General features: G+C 34.5%; 1 protein-coding gene across 1 annotated transcript in view; it reads left to right on the top strand.

The window, feature by feature from the left end:
• The window catches only part of LOC103562727 (UDP-glucuronosyltransferase 2C1-like), a 42386-nt gene extending 19475 nt beyond the window's left edge, over positions 1-22911 (top strand). The window contains exons 2-6 of the mRNA XM_070614745.1: positions 3275-3423; positions 7561-7692; positions 14634-14721; positions 16062-16281; positions 20437-22911. Of these exons, the coding sequence (XP_070470846.1) occupies positions 3275-3423; positions 7561-7692; positions 14634-14721; positions 16062-16281; positions 20437-20716 (869 nt within the window). The 3' untranslated portion in view covers positions 20717-22911. The remainder of the gene's footprint in view (positions 1-3274; positions 3424-7560; positions 7693-14633; positions 14722-16061; positions 16282-20436) is intronic.
• The last annotated feature ends 298 nt before the right edge of the window (positions 22912-23209 follow it).

Raw genomic sequence — 23209 nt, forward strand, 5'->3', positions numbered from 1 at the left:
AAAAATATTTTGAAGAACTATTTACAAACACTTTTGGGGAAAAAAGGAACGTTAGGATAATTCTACTAGGTTAGACACAACTCTGGTTAATGTACTTTGGGACAATAAAATCATAATTTTTAGGGGATGTTCTTTTCTACCAGACAAAAATATACAAGTTAACACTATGTTACTGTAGCTGGACTCAAAAGTTCATAGTAAATCAATAACAAATTACCAAGTAAAACATAGAGACAATCTTCTAAAATTTAATAATCCTTCTTTCCTTCATCAAAATGCCGCGGCATGGAATCAAAAGGGCATAACATAATTTCTTTTGATTTCCAAATTTGGAACATTTTCTCATAATCTTTTCATCCAAATCCATTACTTTTTACTCCTCTTGTCCTATATTGTCCTCATTTCACTAAGATACATTAAGTGCATTAGACATCCTCTCAGGAGTAGATTTTTTTTTTTTTTAAGATTTTATTTTTTCCTTTTTCTCCCCAAAGCCCCCTGGTACATAGTTGTATATTCTTCGTTGTGGGTCCTTCTAGTTGTGGCATGTGGGACGCTGCCTCATCGTGGTTTGATGAGCATTGCCATGTCCGCGCCCAGGATTTGAACCAATGAAACACTGAGCCGCCTGCTGTGGAGCACGTGAACTTAACTGCTCGGCCACGAGGCCAGCCCCTCAGGAGTAGATATTTAATAGGAAATGCTATCATCTTGATATGAAAGAGAGTCAATCAACCATATGACTCTGCAGTTCTACTCTGAGGTATACATACGAGATAAATGAAAATTTATATGTTCACGGAAATATGTACATGAATGCTCATAGAAGCATTATTCAAAGTAGCCAAAAATAGAAACAGCCCAAACGTTCACAACTGATAAATAGGTAAACAAAATGAAGTATATCCATACAAAGAAATATTATGCAGCAATAAAATGTAGGGAAGTACTGATAGATACTACAACGTGGACATACCTTGAAAACATTATACTAAGTTAAAGAAGGTAGCACATGAGGACACATAGTGGATAATTTCATTTATATGAAATGATATAAGATTATTCTGGAAGAAGCCAATAGAAACAGAGTGTAGATTAATGGTTGTCAGGGGATGTGAAGAGGGAGAAATAGAGCCTGACTGCCAAAGGACATGGGATTTTTTCTGGGGAAATGAACATATTCTAAAATTAAATAGTGGTGATGCTTGTATAACTTTACCAATATACTAAAAACTACTCAATTGTGTTTAAAAGAAAGGCTTGTATGATATATCAATTATATCTCAAAGAAAACTATCATATAAATAATGAGGGAGTGAAACATCACATAAAGAGAATAAGATTATACCCATGGCTGACACCGATGAGCTACCAAAATGGGATAAATACAGAATATAAAACCGGATTTTAAATATCATTGTCATTACCATGATCAAACCCATAAATTATGGATATTTGCTCGTGATCTCTTATACAGATGGATTGTTTTGGTAACTTCAAAATCCCTTATATTTTCTGATCCAACCTTAGTTCACTTAGAACATCAAAGAGAATATTCAAAAGGCCATATGTTGGGAAACCATATAGTTATTATGATTTCCTCATATCAGTAATACTAAATGCATATTTCAGAAGGACACCAAATCTCTAAATAACCTTCCTTATTCCACAATAACTGAATAGAATTTAGAAATGAAGCTCTAACTCTAAACTAAGGAAAAATGATTTAATTCAGAGTCACTAATTTGAGTTCTTATTCAGTTAATGTTTAATGGTTACCACTTCAGTTGAAGGGTGCCCTTTTGTACTGTTTGCCAACTGAATATGTCAGAAGAGCAAATATTTTGCCTCCAGATTATTATGCAGTGCTATATCTTTACCAAAGAAGACAAAATTTTTGAAACAGGAACTTTAATTTTGTATAGCAAAAAGACAATCACTTTTGAAAAGTTTGTCAAAAGATTTCCATTCCTGTGATGAACATAGGGGTGCATAGGACTTTTGGACTTGCTGATTTCAAGTTCTTAGGAGAGATACCCAGTAGTGGGATGGCTGGGTCATACGGTATTTCTATTTTGAATTTTTTGAGAAATCTCCATACTGTTTTCCATAGTGGCTGCACCAGTTTGCATTCCCACCAACAGTGTATGAGGGTTCCTTTTCCTCCACAACCTCTCCAACATTTGTAACTTTTTGTTTTGGATATTTTTGCCATTCTAACAGGTGAAAGGTGATATCTTAGTGTAGTTTTGATTTGCATTTCCCTGATGATTAGTGATGATGAGCACCTTTTCATGTGTCTATTGGCCATCTGTACATCTTCCTTGGAGAAATGTCTGTTCATGTCCCCTGCCCATTTTTTGATCCGGTTGTTTGATTTTTTGTTGTTGATCTGTGTTAATTCTTTATAGTGGAAGCAACCTAAGTGCCCAGCAACTGATGATTGGATAAAGAAGATATGGTGTATATATACACAATGGAATACTACTCAGCCATAAAAAAGGACAAAAGCGTCCCATTCACAACAACATGGATGGACCTTGAGGGTATTATGTTAAGTGAAATAAGCCTGATAGAGAAAGACAAACTCTGTATGACTCCACTCATAAGTGGAAGTTAACATATAGACAAGGATAACTGATTGGTGGTTACCAGGGGAAAGGGGGGGCTGGGGGAAGGCACAAAGGGTGAAGTGGTGTACCTACAACATGACTAACAATAATGTACAACTGAAATTTCACAAGGTTGTAAACTATCATAATCTTAATAAAAAGAAAAAAAAGAGATTTCCATTCCTGGTAAGATGTAATTAGTTATAGTGGCACACTTGAAAGCACCAGAGAAAGATAGATAAATTACAAAAGTCATTTTTCAAACACATCAAACGTTTTTTGGAGCACCAAGGGTGAGATAAATTGGAATTGGAGAAGAGGAGGAGACACTGCTATTGTGAGCTGAGGATCACTGCCTGAGTTCCCTGCTCCTGCTGGGAGCATCTGCCAACTCTGTTCAGGGACTAGGGCTCAGGCTTAGCTCAAGCAGAGAGACTGTATTGTCGCCAGGCTTTTTCCATGTTCTGGACTGAAATTCTAGTTTGGTTATTCATAACCTCACTATGGTATACTTTTGATGTGGGGGAGGCCAATTGGATTCACATGTGTTACATAGGCCCAAAATTGGTACTTTAAGAATTTTTCTTAGAAAATTGGATGGTAAAACATTTTGTACTTCACATTAGTTTGTTTTTCCTCTATTACCCTTCCTTTTTATTCAGGAAAACCTACCACAATATGTGAGACTATGGGGAAAGCTGAAATGTGGTTGATTCGAACTTCCTGGGATTTTGAATTTCCTTACCCTTATTTACCTCACTTTGAATTTGTTGGAGGACTACACTGCAAGCCTGCAAAGCCCCTCCCGAAGGTAATTAAATGTCTTTATGTTTGCTTCGTTGAGTATTTGTCTTTTGGAATGATTTCTAGTTTATTATTTAAAATATTTGACGTCAAACTAAAAACATAGACACAGGAATTAATGGACAGTATCCTCTTAGGCTATTATACTGACAGAGGGAACTTTTAACATTAACATGGCAACCATTAGTTATGTTCATCAAGTATACCAGATACTTGATAGGAATGAAATTCCTAGCCCTGAGCTTAGTGGAACCATGGAGTACTCTCTAGGTGATAACTATGAGCCAAAGTGTCACGGATCACTTCCCGATCCAACAACTAATTGTCAGGTCCAGATACTCTAGAATTTTCTTTTCCTTTGTTATGTCAACAGGCTGTGCTCCAAATATTGGCTACTCTGTCAATCTGAGTTCTGGATTAAAGAATATCTGTACCAACAGCAGCTCATTAAATGGACGTATGGCATGAGAAAGAAATAAATTGTTTTAAGACACTGAGATTTTGTAGTTGCATGTTATTTAACATCATCTCATCTTAGAATTGGAGAATTGTGAGGAATTATAATAATTTGAGAATAGATCAAACTGAGATGTGAAGACCTATCTAAAAGATCTGGCAGAAGTGCAGTGATGATGAACAGTTTGGTTTGAACAAAGGAAATAAATTAGGCTAGAGAGTTAGTTGAGGGATAGGTTATAAAAAATAATGAGCACTACTAAGTATTCTTTACTTCAAATTTAAGGTCAGTGAAGGATCAATGTAAAATTTTTAAGCAGTAACATGATGCATCTTACCCTTTCATAAAACTTGGCTATTAAATTTTTTGGAATGGAGCAAGATTTGAAGAAGGGAAATAAGCTAAGATACAGTTGCAATGCTTCCTGAAAGAGATTATAGAGATCCAAACTACAATATGATAGTGATTTGAGTAGAAGTGCAGAGATTTAAGAAAGATTTACAAAGAAAATCAATAGGATTTGGTTATTGCTTGGAGGTGGAGATTAAGGGAGAAAGTTCAAGAACAAATCCTTGGCTTTCATTTCTTTGTATGTCTTTCCTCTATTGTTTCTTTTTATGGACACTTTAGTTGAGCACATTGGCGTTTATTAAGGTAAGGAACAGTTGTGAGGGTAAATAATGTGTTTATATTTGGGCATGCTGAATTTGGCATACCAATGCAGTGTCTAGTAAGCAGTTATTGAATTCAGTGTTCTTAATCTCAGGGGACAAGCCTATGTATTATTTGTCATAGACTTCTTTCTATATCCATTTACATTCACAGAAAAATTGAACAGAAAGTACAGAGAGTTTGACCTATCTCCTGTCTTCTTCCCACTCACAGCTTCCCCCCACCATCAATATCCCACACCAGTGTGGCACATTTGTTACAATCAATAGACTAACATTTACACATAAGTATCACCAAAGGCCAGTGTTTTCATTAAGTTTAACTGTTTGTGTTGTACTTTCTGCAGGTTTTAAGAAATGTAAGATGAGATGTACCCACACTGATAGTATCATACAGAATAGTTTCTTTGCCTTAAAAATCCCCTGCTCCACTTATTTATCGCTCCCTGCCCCTAAATCCTGGGAAACAACTAATTATTTTACTCCCTGCATTGTTTTGCCTTTTCCATAAGCAGTGATTTAAAATAATGATGTCAAGGAATAAGAAGACATGATTTTGTATTGGTTAAGTCACCCTGGGTAGACGTAGAATTTGGGATGGACCAGAAGACTGTGAGCCAGATGGCAAAGGCTTCTGTGAACAGGGGTGTTGCTGAAAGTCTGACAGGTGACATATTAAAAATAAAGTACTAAATTTGATGTAATCATATCCATCATTTGTACTTTATGGTTTGTACTTTTCGATGTCTCATTTAAAATATTTTTCTCATTTCTAATATTAGAAAGCTACTGTTTCATATTTTATTTTAAAAGTTATAATATTTTATTTTAATATGGATTCATCTATCCCATTTAGATTTTATATTAATGTATGATATGAGGTAAAGAGTCCCCTCCATTTTATGTCTAAGTAGTGAATATATTTCTATAGTGTTGCCTAATAGTATATAATCGACTCAGTGTGAATTTTTCTCAATGGTTGTCTCAATGACTTGTGATATCACTTTATATATAGCAGGCTTTTAGATACTCATGGTTTTTTTTCTGGTCTCAATATTTTGGTTTTTTGTTCACTTTGTCTGTTAGGAGGTTAGTACCACTAAATGTATTGTATATTATTCTCTGATTTTAAGAAGTCTCCAGTATTTCTTTTTCTCTTTCAAAGTTCATTAATTATTTATAAAAACATATTCTATATAATTTTAAAATATTTGCCAATTTATCAAGAAAATTATGCCATAATTGAAAATATAAAAAATTTGATATTTTTATGTATTAAGTCAATCCATCTATAACCACAATATGAAGATTAATTTTATGAGGTACCCAGATATGTTTCTAACATTTTCTGGATGTTTCTGCAAGGGCATTTTTGGATGAGATTAACATTTAATTAGTGAACTTTGAGTAAAGCGAATTGCTTTCTATTATCTGAGGGAGCCTCATTCAATTAGATGAAGGCATTAATAGAGTAAAAGACTGACCTCTCCCAACCTAATGCAGTGTCTGACAGCAGAAGGCCTTCAGATTTGAGCAACATTGGCTCTTCTTTGGATCTCCAACCCGATGCCCTACCCTGAAGATTTTGGACTTATCAGGCTCCATAATCACGTGAGCCAATTCCATAAAATAAATCGCTCTCGATAGATAGATAGGTAGATAGATAGAGAAAGAGATAGAGGGGGGAGAGAGAGATGGATAGATAGATTGATATAGATGGATAGATATACACACATAGTATTGGTTCTGTTTCTCTGGAGAACACTGACTAATACACACAATACATCTCTTTATATATTAGTGTCTTGTTTTACGTCATTTACTAGAATTTGAAACTTTTTTCAATAAAAGTACATTTGTCTGTACTCTTAAGCGGTTTATATTTTTTAATTGCTATAGTGAATGATGACTCATTTTAAACATTCACATTGGCTACTGCTGTTGTGAGGAAATATTATTGATTTTTCTGTAGTGATTATGAATCTGACCAAATGTCATTTATAATGGTTTGCATATTGGTTATTTTCATTTCCCAATATTGTCATTCACAGCTGTACAAAGTTTATGTCTTCTCATTTAAATCTGACACATTTTTTTCTTGTCTCATTTGGTTGGCTTATTTTGGTTAGTACTTACATATAGGGTGAAAAAACTTCCTTTAACTTCAGCATGATTAAACATACTATTTCTGTTTTCAATGCATAGCAATACATTCCCATAATATTACTGTTCTCTCCTGATTGTGCATCATAGGTATTTCTACATCATTTATTTGATCAGTAAGTTATATGGCTACCTCATTCCTATATGTGTTTGTGGAAATTTATAAAAAGTACAAATGGAACCAAAATAAAGAAAAATTTGAAAAAACGGGAAAACAATGTAAACATCCCATTAGCATGTCATATTACTGACTGATTCAGCATAAAAGTTAACGATAACTTCAAAGTACCCAAGGTTAAATATGAAGTGAAGTAGCAGAGCTATTTATCTTAAAGTGGAAGTCAAGTGTTCATTTGGACCATTGAGGAGAGAGTTGGAAAGCAGAACAGAGTATTAAGTATGGTCATTGGCTTTACAATCAACAAGCTTAACTTAGAAATTCAGTTCTGCCATCCACAGCTGTGTAACCTTGAACCAAGTCCTTAATCTCTCTGAGACAGCTATCTCAGCAGCAAATGTATACATATCCCTTAAGATCACTGTGTATTGAAGTTAAATGCTACATATAAAGAGCTTAGCACCTGGCAAAAGATAACTAGTAGTCAATAATATGTAAACACAAAGACACACCTCAAAAATCTTTAGAACATGCTTGATAGAAAACTTCTGTTTAAACCATTTTTAATTTGCCTAATAACCAGCGATTTCAGGTCATATTTCATACTTTAAAATGGTTAATGTATGAAAAGGTAGAACTGGTTTAGTAACTGAGACACATGGAGAAGAGTGTACGAATATTGTATTCTCATAACTCTAGACTTTCATATTACAAAGACTCTTGTTTTCTTTACAGGAGTTAGAAGAGTTTGTCCAGAGCTCCGGAAAAGACGGAGTTGTGGTATTTACTCTGGGTTCAATGATCCAAAACCTCACAGAAGAAAAGTCTAACATGATTGCATCAGCCCTTGCCCAGATTCCACAGAAGGTCAGATAATCTTATTTTTTGAGGGGCAGCTAATCTAAAATCCATGAATGTCTCCTTAAAAGTGTACTTTACAAATGTAGAAAAAGCTATTGGTATTGTTAGCGTCAATTTAACTGGTTCTTAAAGAAAAAATATTAAATGTTAGAAGAAGATAGCTAAAAACATTTGACTGCTCTCTTGCTTTAAATCTGGCATTACTAACAGGAAAGCATTGCAGTATTTTCTTTAACTAGTGAATTACAACTAAATCTGACCTCAAACAATCTGTCAGCTTTATGGCTAGGTTTTAAGGCTTCCATGTAATCTAATCTAGTTTTGTTGTTGTTTTTTTCCTACAAAGATTGACCCTGAGCTAACATCTGTTGCACATCATCCTCTTTGTTGTTTTTTTCCCCCTCCCTAAAACCCCAGCACATCATTGTATATCCTAGTTGTAAGTCATTCTTGTTCTTCTCTGTGGGATGCCACTACAGCATGCTTTGACGAGCAGTGTGTAGGTCTGCACCCATGATCTGAACCAGTGAACTCTGGGCCACTGAAGTGGAGCATGCAAACTTTACCACTCAGCCACAGGGCCAACATCTCTGGTTTGTTTTTTAAGTCTGAGGCATACATAGAGGGTACAACTAGCATGACAGAGAATAAAGGAAAAGATATTCAAAAACACAGCCTCAATTCACAAGGTCCTTGGGACCATATTTCCTTATAATCAATGATTTTGCATGAAGCCTTAATTGAGTCTGGTACTGATAGCTTAGATTCTTGGAGTACTTCTAAATAGTGATTCTTCTGTTTAAACAGTTAACACCTTTAGTAGGAGCAGGCCCGGTTGCCAAGTGGTTAAGTTCACACACTCCATTTTGGCAGCCCAGGGTTTCACTGGTTTGGATCCTGGGCATGGACATGGCACCACTTGTCACGCCACGCTGAGGTGGCGTCACACATGTCACAACTAGAAGGACACACAACTGAAAAACATACAGTCATGTACTGAGGTAATTTGGGGAGAAAAGCCAGAAAAAGGAAAAGAAGATTGGCAACAGTTGTGAGCTCAGGTGCCAATCTTTTTAAAAAGAAAAACTTTTAGTAATATAGTAAAAGGTTTGTACAGTTCATAATATGATGCTCCTTTTAGATTTTTTGTATTAACATCATTCTAGATTATAACTGAGTAATGTTTTTCTCATACTGCCAGGGATAATGTTCCTTTCTAGTTTTAGGCAAAATACCAGAATATATGTCATTTAAGTTCTAACTGATCATAACAATACTTGTATTTATATCCAAATTTCTTTCAAAAGTTGTTTGCTGAAGTAATACTCATTTAAACATTTAATCTAGAAAGGATCTTCATAAAAATATTCAATTTTCTATTACATTAAAATACAGTGATTAGAGGTGACATGAGGATGGTGTAGGAAGAACCAAGGATCTGCCACTTAATCTAAAAACAATTATACCGCCAGAAACTGTTTGATGTCACTATTCCGGAACTCTGAAGTCCATCAGAGCACTCACAACTTCCAGGGGAAAGCTTGCCTGTTAAATAGTGATTAATTAAAGTTGGTCAACTTCAGCCTTTAGAAGAGCAGCAGCTTCAAATCCTCCATCTCCCAGCCCCAAGCCAGGCAAAATGCCTGTATTCCTGGTATGATTTGTGGAGCCAAGGTTGGAAATAAGGATCATATCTTCCAAATATGGGGCTTCTGTATTCTGATTGTTGATTGTTACCTTTAGTCACTGAGGTAGAGGCCTGGAAGTTGGTCACAGGTTTTTCAACCCCCACAAGCTAAAAATACTTCAAGAAATTTAAAAGAGCAACACTGTCTCTTTTTTTTTTCCATATTTCCTTTTTTCTCCATTTAGGAGAAAGGCAATAAAGAATGAGACCACTTTAAAACATCCTCACAGAGAGCAGAATTTAGAAAGCCATGTGCATGTCCAGCAAGAGACACAGGTTAAGAAAAGATCTGAGAAGATGTAAAGCTTTCACCTCAGGCTGATTCCTGGCAAAGAGATACCCTGCAAGAACCAAAAAAAAAAAAAAAAAAGAAAAATCAAGCCACAAGGAAAGAGGAGAATCTCAAATCCAGAGTTAATACATTATAAGAATCCAACGTCCAGTTCTCTACAAAAATCGCAATGCATACAAAGATACATGAAAGCATGGCTCACTCAAAGGGCCAAAATAATGTGAGAGAAAGTATCCCTGAGGAAGCTTAGATGTTGGAATTACTAGACAAAATCTTTGAAACAATTGCCTTAAAGATGATCAAAAACCTAAAGGAAGATATTGATATAAAAAAAATACAATATAGGAACATAATGAAAAGATCAATAAAGAGAAAGAAACTACAAAATGAACAAAAGAAATCTGGTGCTGAGAAGTATAATAATTGAGATGAAAAATTCCTCTTGGATTGAAAAGCAGACATGAACAGACAGAAGAAAGAACTGGCAAACTTGAAGACAAGATGACACAAATTGTTGAGTCAGAGGAACAGAAAGAAAAATAAATGAAGAAAAGTGAACAAAGCCTAAGGGACTTCTGAGACACAACCAAGTGGAAGAACACACACACTATGGAAGTCCTAGAAAGAGGGAAATGGTCAAAAATAACATTTTAAGTAATAGTGGTTGCAAGTGTCCCAAATTTAATGGGAGAAATGAATCTAGAAATCCAAGAAAATCAACAAACATTAAATAGGATAAACTTAGGGATGCACACCAGACACATTATAATCAAGCTGTTAAAAAGCAGAGAGAATGGTAGAGTCTTGAAAACAACAAGAGAGAAGCAACTAATCACAGAAATGACCTCCATTTCTCATCAGAAACCTTGGAGGTCAGAAGGCAGTAGGATGATATTCTCAAAATTCTAAAACAAAAAATTCTCAACTGAGAATCTTACGTCAGGCAAAAATTTCCTCAAAAACGAAGTATAAATTAAAACATCCCCAGGTAAATAAAAGTTGGGGGAGATCATTACTACTAGAACTACCCTTCAAGAAAGGCAAGAGGTAATCTTTTATGTTGAAATGAAAGACTACTAGATAGTAACACAAAACCATAAGAACTACAGATCTGCAGTAAAAGTAACTACAAAGGCAATTATAAAAGCTAGGAATATTGCATTTTTGGATGTAACTCCATATCTTCACTTTCTCACTGATTGAAAAGAAAAATGCATAAAAAACAATTATTAACCTGTATTATTAGGAACACAGTGTATAAATATGTAATTTGTGACATCGTTAATGGAAGGCGGGATGGAGCTATAAAGGAGTAGAGTTTTTGTATGCTATTGAAGTTAACAACCAGATGGTCAAAGGATAAATTACAGGGATAACTTAAAAATACTTTAAAATGAGTGAAAACTGAACAGACTGAACTTATGAGATACAGTGAAAGCAGTTCTCAGAGGGAAATGTAGAGCTGTAAAGGCCTATACTGCAAAAGAAGAAAGACCTAAAATCAATAAACTAATTTATATCATAAAGCATTAGAAAAAGAAGGCAAACTAAACCCAAAGCAACCAGAAGGAAGGAAATAATGAAGATTAGAGCAAAGATAAATAAATCAGAGAATAGAATACCAGCAGAGAAAATTAATGAAACCAAAAGTTAGTTCTTTGAAAAGATCAACAAAATTATCATAACTTTAGCTAGAGTGGCAAAGACAATAAATGAGAAAAAGTAAATAACTAAAATCAGAAATGAATACAGGGAGAACACTACTGACTTTACAGAGATAAAAAAGATTATAAGGATGTTATGAACAAGTGCATTCCAGAAAAATTGGACAATCTAGAAGAAATAAATTCCTTGAAACATACAAGTTGTTTAAACTGACTGAAGAAGAAATAGAGTATTTCAACAGACCTATAACAAATTAAGAGATTGAATTCCTAATCCAAAATCTCTGAACGAGGAAAAGTCCTGGATCAGATAGCTTCATTGGTAAATTGAATCAAATATTTAAAGAAGAATTAAAGAATTAAACTAATCATTTTCAAGTTCTTCCAAAAATTTGCAGAGGAGGAATCACTTCCTAAATGGTTCTGTGAGGCCCAACTTACCCTGATACAGAAGCCAGATGAAGACATCCCAAGAAAATAAAATTACAGACCAAGATTCCTTGTAAATACAGCTATAAAAATCCTCAACAAAGTATTACACATCAAATCCAACAGAATATTGAAAGGAGTATTCACTATGATAAAATGGAGTCTATCACAGGAATTCAAGAGTGGGTCAACACAAGAAATCTATCTATGTAATACATTACATTAATAGAATGAAGGATTAAAAAACACACAATCATTTCCACTTGCACCCAAAAAAGGAATTTGACAAAATCCAACATTCTTTCAACATAATACCTCTCAGAAAACCAGGAATAGAGGGAAAATTCCTGAATATGGTGAAGCACATTTTTGGAAAACCCACAGGTAACATCTTACTCCATGGTAGAAACTGAAAACTTTCCTCCTAAGGTAAGGAGCAATACAAGGACACCTGCTTTTACCGGTGCTATTTAGCATTGTACCAGACGTTCTAGCTTAGGATCTTACACAAGAAAAAGAAATAAAAGGCATCCAAATTGGAAAGGAAAAGGTGAAACATTTTCTATTTGCAGATATCATTATCCTATATACAGAAAGTCTCCAAGAATCCATAAAAAGGTACCAGAACTAATAACCAAATTCAACAAATTTGCAGCATACAAGATCCATACAAAAATCAGTTATGGTTGTACACATGATCAATGAACAATCTGAACATGAAATTAAGAAAACAATTCCATTTACAAAAGCAACTAAATGAATTAAATATTTAAGAATAAGTCTAACCAAGAGGGTGAAATGTGTATATGCTGAAAACTAAAAAACATTATTACTGCAAGACATTAAATAAGATCTGAATAAATGAAAAGCCATCCTATGTTCAGGGGTACGGAGATTTAACATGGATAAGATGTCAACACTATCCAAAGAAATCTACACTCAATGCAATGCCTATCAAAATTGAAGAGTCTTTTTTGGAGAAATGGGAAATCTAATCCTCAACCTCATATGGAACTGCAAGAGCCACAAATAGACAAAAGAATCTTGAAAAAGAAAAAAATTAGAGGACTCACATTTTCCAACTTTGAAATTTAATATAAAACTACCACAAATTATTTAGTACTAGCAGAAGAATAGATACGTAAACCAATGAAGTAGAAGACAGAGTCAAAAATTAATCCTCACATGTACGGTCATTTGATTTTCAACAATTGTTTAAGGTCACTCAGTGGAGAATGGACAGTATCTTCAAAATAGTGCTGGTAAAATCTTGATATCCACATCCACAAGAATGAAGTTGGACCCTCACTTTACACTATATATAAACATTAACTCAAAATGAGCCAAACACCTAAACTGTAGACATAAAAGTATAAAACTTTCAGATGAAAGTGCTAGAGTAAATCTTCCTCACATTGGATTTGGCCATGATTTCATAGATAATGACATAAAAGTACAGGCAACAAAAGAAAAAATAGATAAACTGGACTTTATCAAATTAAGGACTTTTCTGCATCAAAAGATACTATCAGGATAGCAAAATGCAATGTCTATATAGAGGTAAAAGTATTTGCAAATCATGTATTTGATAAAGAATTAATATCCACAATATGTAAAGAACTCCTATAACTCAACAAAAAGCCAATTCAAAAATGGGAATGGACTTCAATAGACACTTGTCCATAGAAAATATACAAATGGCCAATAAGTACCTAAAAAGATACTCAACATCATTAATCATTAGATAAATGCAAATCAAAAGCACAGTGAGAGACCACTCCACATGCCTTAGGATGGTTATTATCCCAAAATGGAAAATAACAGCATCAGTAGGATGTGGAGACAAAAAGACTCTTGTGCATTGCTAGTAGGAGTAAAAAATGATGCAGCCACTGTGGGAAAACAGTGTTGCAGTTTCTCAAAAAGTTAAATAGAACTACCTGATGACCCAATAACTCCAATCTTAGCTATATATCCAAGAGAACTGAAAGCATGAACTTGAATAGGGTTTTTACACAATAGTCATAGCAACATGATTCACAATAACCAAATAAATGGACAAACAAAATGTAGTATGTACCCACAATGGAATATTACTAAATCTTCAAAAGGAAGGAAATTTTAATGCACTACAACATGAATGACGCTTAAGGACATAACACTAAGTGAAATAGCCAGCAAGAACAAGACAAATACTATATGATCTCACTTACATGAGGTACCTAGAGTAGTCAAATTCTCAGAGACAGAAAGAAAAATCGAGGCTACCAGGGACTGGAGAGTGGGGGAACACGGAGTTATTGTTTAAGGGTGCAGTGTTTATGTTTGGGATGATGAAAACTTCTTGAGGTGTAGAAGGTGGTGATGGTTACACACATTGTTGATATACTAGACGCCACCGAATTGTACCATAATAGATTAAAATGATAAATATCATTGTGTATATTTTACAATAGTAAAAATAAGACAATGTTTGCCTTTATATTACTGCCAAATAAGTAACAAAAGTTCAAAACACTAATTCTTAAAATAATTGTAAGTAACATCCCTCCCCCTTGCTTCTGATAACTCCACTTAAAACTGCCATTTACCAGAAAGGCCTAGTAACACCAATTTGTAATTATTTCAGATACAGATTTTTTTTTCCTTTATCTACCAAATGAGAGTTGTCCTGTTGATGACAGCCTATCTATCAGGACTATAGCAAGCAAGTGAAGCATAGTTGCAGTTTGAACGATTTAAAAACACCCATTACTTAATCACTTAGGGCCTCAGTTTGCTCATCTGTTATATGGAGGCATTGAAGTAGATTAATTCTAAGTAACTGAATTCTGTGATTCTGAAAATCTTTTAATAAAGGCATTTATCTTAACAGGTTCTGTGGAGATACAGAGGAAAGAAACCAGATACATTAGGACCCAATACACGGCTATATGACTGGATTCCACAGAATGATCTTCTCGGTAAGACCAAAGAGAAGCAAAACAAAAGAGCTGAATGAGGGATAATCTGAATGATTACTCAATAACAAATATATCCAACAAATTTGTATTCAAAACAAGCAAAAAAACCACTTCCAGTCTTCTTCACATTTTTTCTGAAGTTTCTTAAAGGAAAAAGTATTCATGACTCTTGTTAAAGACTGCAAGGCACACTATTGAAGGCCGTCATGGACTTTTGCAGTGAGGCAGAGAGATTGGCCTCAACTCTGAATGCAAAAAGGAAAAGTAGAGATTTTATAGCCAAGGAGCAGAGCAGCAGAGGGAACAGGGGGAAGGAGGGTGGGCACTAGATGGAAAATTAATCTGAGGAAACCTCAGGGGCATGGAGGACTCTGGATAAACTGACCTAACCAGATGCTCGCTGAAGGTAGGTCAGGGTGATGAGACATCACCTGGCAGATGCTGACAGATTAGGAAACTGATCAGATATAGAGGGTGATCAGATATTGAGTCTGGGAGAGTCTAGCTAAACTGACTTAGCAGGATTCTTGCTAAAATTAGACAATGCAGAGACAACACACAGAAGCGAAAATATCAGGGCCTAGTTGAGAATAAAGTTCAGAGGAGCCAGACTAGAGTTTGGTCGAGGAGAGAATCTATGTCCAGATGTAACATTAATATGGAACTTATAATTCTCCAGTTTACTATACAATCTCCTTCTTCTCAGAATCAGAGTCAACATACCTTTAGATCAGGCTCTCATTAAATTTGGCATAGAATATTGCAGTATCTCCTGAGTCTCTGTATTGGTTTTCAACTGCCTCTCTTCTCTCTTCCCCACTATAGCTATTTGAAAATAAAAACCTGGTAATTCTATTTATCATTTTTAGTATTATAGATGACTCCATATTATAAAATCAAGTGCAAAATCCCATTTTCTTAAACAGAGTACTTCATGAACTTGTCCTAGTATTGTTTTCTAGCCTGTTAGTCCAACATCCTCCTGCTGAAACACTGCACATCTTGCTTCCCCTTCCCCATCCACACAAGACTCTCATTTCTTCAATCTTTCCATTATATCTTGTTAATATATTCCTTAACCCAACACCTTGTCCACCTGACAACTATTGTCCATCATTTAAACTCCAGAGAAACCTTCTCAGAGATTTAGGGAATGACTTAATTGCTGGGATAACGAACTGCTGCTTTTTTTAGAGCTTATAGGAATTTATATATGGCCTCATGGCACAGAATTGTACAGAAGATATTGCCTAATTGAATCAATGTTCTGTGCAGTGGTCATGGTTTTCTGTTTCTGAAACTCTCACAACTTATGATAACGATATATTTTTTCCTGTTAGGTCATCCCAAAACTAGAGCATTTATTGCTCACTGCGGAACGAATGGAATCTATGAAGCTATTTACCATGGGATCCCTGTGGTGGGAATTCCAATATTTGGTGATCAGTTTGGAAATATTGCTCGTTTGAAGGCCAAAGGGGCAGCTGTTGAAGTAGACTTGCAAGCAATGACCAGTTCTGATCTACTTAACGCTTTGAAGGAAGTTATTAACAACCCATCGTGAGTATAGAATATACTCTTTACTGAGAAGCAAATAATATTTTAAAAGAAATAAACTGATTCATTAAATTTTAAATTGGTTACTTTTAAATAATCACCAACACCTTAATAATATCAAATAAAATTATCTTATACTTCTCAAATTCCATGACATTTTAATTCACGTATTGTTAATGAGTAATTGATTACAACCTCAAAGAAACTCTAAATTTATGTAAAGAAAATAAGCTATTATTAAAGAGACACAAAGCTTTATTTGTATGAATAGAAATTGTTGTTTGTTTCTCACAAATTGCTGGTAGTACCATTATAGAGAATTTAGGTATTATAACAAAAAAATAGAGACACAAAAATTAAAACTCACTTAATTCTCCTCGTGCAGCTATAACCAATTACCAATAGAGAAGTATTACTTGAAATATTTTATTTTTTCTAATTTATAAAGGATAAAGAAAAGCATGAAAATGATTTTATGAAAATTGCATCATACTAATTTTTAACAAAAATGTTCTATATTGCTATATTTTAACTTAAAACAAGAGGAAGAAAACAGAGTAAAATTGGGAGGTCAAAATGGGGACATAGAATTCCCAGCCTGTCGCTCGACAAACATCAATAATTAGATAGCTATCCATGAACAAAATCAGCTCCGGGAGAGCTCTTGACTCCACGCAAGAAATTGTAGCGAGACCGTGAAACAAAAAAAAACCGTGTAAACAATCACTGAAGAGAAGGAAGATCGTTTCCGTTTGCCTGCATTGTCCCATCCCCCAGCCAGCATTGCTTACTTACTGCCAGGAGGGAACTGCTCAGCTAGAAAGACTCCCTAACCAAGAAAGTAAGGGTGGGTTGAGTGACAGCTTCTCCAGCCTTTGGGGCACAGAAATAGAAAAAAAAAAACAACTCCTAATTTGATATGGAGCCACAAAGGATCCAAAATAGCCATGGTAGTCCTGAGAAAGAACAAAGCTGGAGGCATCACGCTTCCTGACTTCAAACTATACTACAAAACTGTAGCAATAAATGAAGGAATGGTACTGGCTAAAAAGGACACATAGACCAATGGACAGAATTGAGGGCACACAAATAAACCCTTCCACATATGGTCCACTAACTTTGGCCAAGTAGACAAGAATATTCAATGGAAAAGAATAGTCTCCTTAATAAATGATGCTGGTAAAACTGGATATCACATACAGGAGAGTGAAACTATGCCCTTATCTTACACCACTCACAAAAATTAATTAGAAATGAATTAAAGACTTAAATATAAGACCTGAAAACATAAAACTCCTATAAGAAAACATAGGGGAAAACCCCCTTTATATGAGTCTGGCAATGATTATTTTTGGATACAACACAAACAGCACAAGGGACAATAGCAAAAACCAACAAGTGGGGCTACATCAAACTTAAAGATTCTATATGCAAAAGAAATGATCACAAAATGAAAGGCAACCTATGGAATCGGTGAAAATATTCACAGATTATATATCTGGTAATGGGTTAAATCCAAAATATATGAAGAACTCATATAACTCAATAGCAAAACAAACACACAAGAAAAACTAAGTAGATAAAAAAGTGAGCAGGAGTACTGAATAGACATTTTTTCAAAGACATACAAATGGCCAAAAGGTACAACAAAAGGGGCTCAACATCACTAATTATCAGGAAATGCAATCAAAACCACAATGAGATATCACCTCACACCTGTTAGAATGGCTGTCATGAAAAGACAAGTATAATAAGTGCAGATGAGGATGTGGAGAAAGGAGAACACATACTTTTGCAGGGAATGTAAACTGGTACAACCACCATGTGAACAGCAAGGAGTTCCCTCAAACAATTAAAAATAGATTACTATATGATTCAGCAATCACATTTCTGGTTAAAAATCCAAAGGAAATGAGGATAGGACACGGAAGAGATATCTGCACTCCCATGTTCATTGCAACATTATTCACAATGCCCAAGATAAGGAAGCAACCTAAGTGGCTGTCAATGGATGAATGGATAAAGAAGATGTGGTATATGTATACAATGGAATGTTCTTCAATCTTTGGAGAGAAGGAAATCCTGATATTTGTGACAACTTTGATAACCTTAGAGGCATTATGCTAGGTGAAATCTCAGACAGAGAAGACAAATACTTTATGATATCACTTACATTTCTAATCTAAAAAGCAAAACTCAGAGAAACAGAGAGTAGACTCTGGTGGCTATCAGGGCCTAGGAGTTCAGGAAGTGGACATATACTGGTCAAAGGGTACAAACATACATGTATAGGATGAATAAATTCTAGGGATCTTTGTAAACCATGGTGATTATAGCTAATAATATCGTAATACATGCTTGAGAGTTGCTAAGTGAGTAGATCCTAAATGTTCTCACCACAACAAAAAAACATGGTAATAATATGATGCGATGGAGACATTAGCTAATGTTACAGTGGTAATCATATTGCAATGTATAAGTGTATCAAGCTATACATTTTACACCTTAAATTTACACATTGTTGTAGTTAAATTATATCTCAGTAAAGTTGGAAAAAATTCTTTCATTTTGATGTTACTTGGTAATACTATTTCATTTCAAGATAAACATAACTGTGACCATAAATAAATAAACATAAATTCTCAACCATAAATGATTACATTAATTATGTTATTTTATTTAAAATAAATCAAATAAATATATTCAGGGAAAGAAAGAAACTATCGTGAAACTAAAAGAATTGCCAGGCTTTGTATAAGTATTCTCTAATAGATAAATCTCTTACTAAAAATTACATATAGGTCCATGAACAAATATTGACATTAGAGATTAGAATAATTATTTTTTAAATGTTTCCAATTTTGATGAATATAGAATGACTTCTCTAAAGTCACTTCTCAACTTCTCATGTTTGTCTCTTAAACCTCACATCTTAATTTTTGTTTGTGGTCTTATAATTACTTCATTGTTAAGGCTTACAACATATACACCTTGTCTATGACCACAATTTCGTGTTGTTTAACCCTACTTTGGTATTCATACAGATTTAGTGATGTCATTCATGTTTTACCTCAGTCTTTCTATTCCTGAGAGGTTTTGGTTTTCTGAATTTGTTCTCTAACAAATATTTTGTTTAAGTCTCTTGGAGCTTTTGTTGTTTCTTTTTCTTCCTGAGATATCGCCAGAGGAACTTATTCCTCAAATTCTTGCATATTAAGAAAAGCCTGCCTGCTGTTTTAAAACCAAAGGATAACAGGGCTTTGTATAAGTTTTCTGATTGCTCATTCTCTTCATAAGAACTTTTTACATGTTGTTCCACTATTTTCTGCAATGTAATGTTCTATCTTCTCCTCAAATGATGATTGCACTTCAGTGTGGAAGAATTACCTCCTTCCTTCAACTCCTTTGCAAATCCAAGGAAATCCTTCTTCTAGGTCAGCCACCCAAAACCTTAAACCAAAACTCTGGCCTGGTCTTATGTTCCTTGAGTGAAGTTAGAAGGGTTAGTGTTCTCACTATTGCCGTTGTCCCTTCTCACCACAGGCACTTACATCCCTCTGTAGCTTGAAGCAAAGATTCCAGTCTCCACTCAATCTCAGGCCCTACTTTTTGCCCATAGGGTCACATTAACTTTTTGGTTTGTTCTCAAAGTCAGACTAGGAGAATCATCAACAGAAACCAATGCCTGCTACCATTGAAGACTAGCTTATTGTTAACATTTACACTCCAGATCCAACCTGTGGGGGAAGAGGGAGGTCTCTTTATCATAGTTTTGCTCCTCAATGCTACTTCCTGTCACTATCTTGTTCCTAAATCCACACTTAGCAAATGAAATCAAAATTCTTTATTCTTAACTGAAATGTCTACATTCATTTTTATGAACATTTTAAATGCTGTTTCCAATCAGAAATTATTTTCTCTCCTACCTCCAATTATTACTTAGACTATGAAATATTGAATAATTCCAACTGATAGACTGCCATATCTAGAAATTTCTCGTGAGAAAATAAACTGTCATATGCATTCTGGCTCTCAATGATATCACCTATGACAGGGTTATGATATAATTATGTAGTAACCTTTAATAACATTACATAATTTAGTATATCATGTTCTTCATAAATTTTTCAAGTTTCTGTCTATGTATCCAATCTTTAGCTATAAAGAGAATGCTATGAGGTTATCAAGAATTCACCATGATCAGCCCATGAAGCCCCTGGATCGAGCAGTCTTCTGGATCGAGTTTGTCATGCGCCACAAAGGAGCCAAACACCTGCGGCCAGCCTCCTACGATCTCACCTGGTACCAGTACCGTTCTTTGGATGTGATTGGGTTCCTGCTAGCCTGTGTGGCAACTATTATGTTTCTGGTCACAAAATGTTGCCTGTTCTGTTGCTGGAAGTTTGGGAAGACAGGAAAGAAGAAAAAGAGAATGTAGTTTTCTTTGAGTTTGTCTGGAAATCTTGATAGGGCCCATCCAAGTTAATCGAGACACTGAGTTAAACAGATTCCTCTCCTACTCTTCCAAGCTCTTGTCCATTCCTCAGCTTATCAAGTCAGAGATTAAAGACTCTTCCAAGGAGTTGGCCTCATGATTTAGAATTAAGGTTTAGGTAATCTAGTCTTTAAAAAGAGAAGATAAAGATATAAACGCATGGAAGTTGCTACTATTGAAATCTTAGTGCTTTACTTTATTCACTTGTTTCAGTTCAACATATTGAGATGCTGTTTGAGGCCTTAGGAACATAATGATTAATTCTGTATTCAGTATCCATCATATGGAACATTTTCTAAATATTTAACATCATTTTGGTTCCCATGTGTTATAATTACTGCACATTCTCTAAAGCAACTAGACAAGAAGCAGGATAGAGGAAGCTGTAACAAGAGTCTCCCTTCCAATTAGAAATATCAGGAGACTTCTATGGTTTCTACTCTTCTGTGAAGCATGTTTATACCATCAGTTTCATTTCATATGACACCTCTGACTTTGTCCTCCTTGGACTTCAAAACACTATTTTTTATCTTTGATATGCAGGTTGTCTTGATTTGGATATTAATCATAGTAGTACCTGATTTGTATTGTAACACTTTGTGGCTTCAGAGAACTGGTTGATTTTTACAAGGTAGCAGGATTGATGGTATGGTAGAGCAAAAGTAAATGATTGGAATTTAATACTTAACCTTTTACCTAATTTAAATTTTCTTAAAAATTCTTTCCTACACTAATTTTACCTATCTATATTTGGAAAGAAGAGACAAAAGTACTTAGCTACACTTCAGATACTTTGGGGTAAAATGCATTCTCAGAAATGCTATTTGCTGTGGGAGTGATCTCTCCATTTAACAAGAAACTCAATGAGTTACCCCATTTCTTCTTCTTCCTTTCCTCCATCACTTCACCTGGGCCTCTCGTAAACTGTACCGTGACGACTATACCAGGCACAAGTACTTAGGATCCTTTATACCTAGCGTTGTCCAGAAATCTTCAGTCAACTTGAAGACATAAGTCGAATTTTAATAGAAGTAAGGCTTTCTCTTCCTGTCTTTTCTAAACACATTCTCTTGCAATATATTTGGCAATTCTTTGTCCTTAAGTTCAAGGAATTATTCAATATGTGGTAACATTGTCTATTGAGCAAGTTTAGTAAATGATTTACCACAGAGTTTGATATTTATAACCCAAGCTTGAGAGACCTAAAATTATGGCTCTGTGTTAGAATAATACAAATAACTAGGGGCGTATCTGTATTTTGCTGTAATAGTGACACAAATACGAGGAAGGTAACCAATTAATTCTTAGGTGAGAAATTAACTTTAAAGAAACATAGGAGAAAAAAGATATTTTCCCAATTTTATAAGGTTTTGAAATAACTGAATAATTATAATGATTTCAGGTGTAGAATTTAAAAAAATGTAAACACAAACGCTGCTTGGTTTAAGAGCCAGTTAATGTAACCACAGCAATAATTTATAATGGTGCTGAATTATTTATTCTGGCAATAAGATGATGCTCTTTCCTATCATAGTCTTTAAAATCATAGTTTAATCTTTGATCATTTTACGTCGAAGTCAAGATATCCTTTCACTTTTTTATTATTGTAAGATTATGTAACTTAAGTAGATAAAGTAAACTCAAGATTTGAAAGTTTGTTAGCAATTTCTGAGTTTATTCAAAAGAATTACCCTGACAAATAAATGAATATATTCTATCTTCTAGAGACAAATTCTTTTCTTAGAAACAAATATTTATCTATTTAAATCACCTATAGATCATTATATCAAATATATTAACATTCTGATAATAATTTTCAGTTTGCAGAGGCTAAATTTTTATAAGCTTACTGTATTTTTTCCAGTTTGAGTTTTAATAAGAATACATTTTTCAGGAGTAATGACTTCTGGCTCTCTTAGTCTGTTAAAATAACATATTTTAAAATACTTTATTTTAAAACTATTTACAATTCATATGTGACCATTTTGTAAAACTCTGCTCAGTTTTCTTCTGGATCATAACCCAATTGAAAGTCTAATAGGTAGATGAAAGTATTTTGTACATATTAACATGCATATATGTATGAACAAACAGTTCTGTTGTAGATATCATAAATAAAAGTGATTCATATTGCTGTATGTTTTGATCTTTTAACTTGCTTACCATTTATGAGGGGAGTATTTCTTTCTTTTAAGTTTTACATAGTTTACCAAAAATAACGATTCACCTGCAGACCCAGATCTACCATACTTCCTAAATTAATGGAATGGTATCCATGATATTTTAAAGTGTTATACAGCTGGGACTGAGAAGAGAGTCTGAAGAGTCTCTGTTTAGGAACAGAGAACCTAAATTCTGCAATGCAAGCTGAATCACTACCTACCTTCTACTTTTCCCTTTTCATTTCTCCCACAGTTCTTGGCTTTTAAATCCCAC

The sequence above is a fragment of the Equus przewalskii genome, chromosome 3, assembly GCF_037783145.1.
Source record: "Equus przewalskii isolate Varuska chromosome 3, EquPr2, whole genome shotgun sequence".
Classification (NCBI taxonomy): domain Eukaryota; kingdom Metazoa; phylum Chordata; class Mammalia; order Perissodactyla; family Equidae; genus Equus; species Equus przewalskii.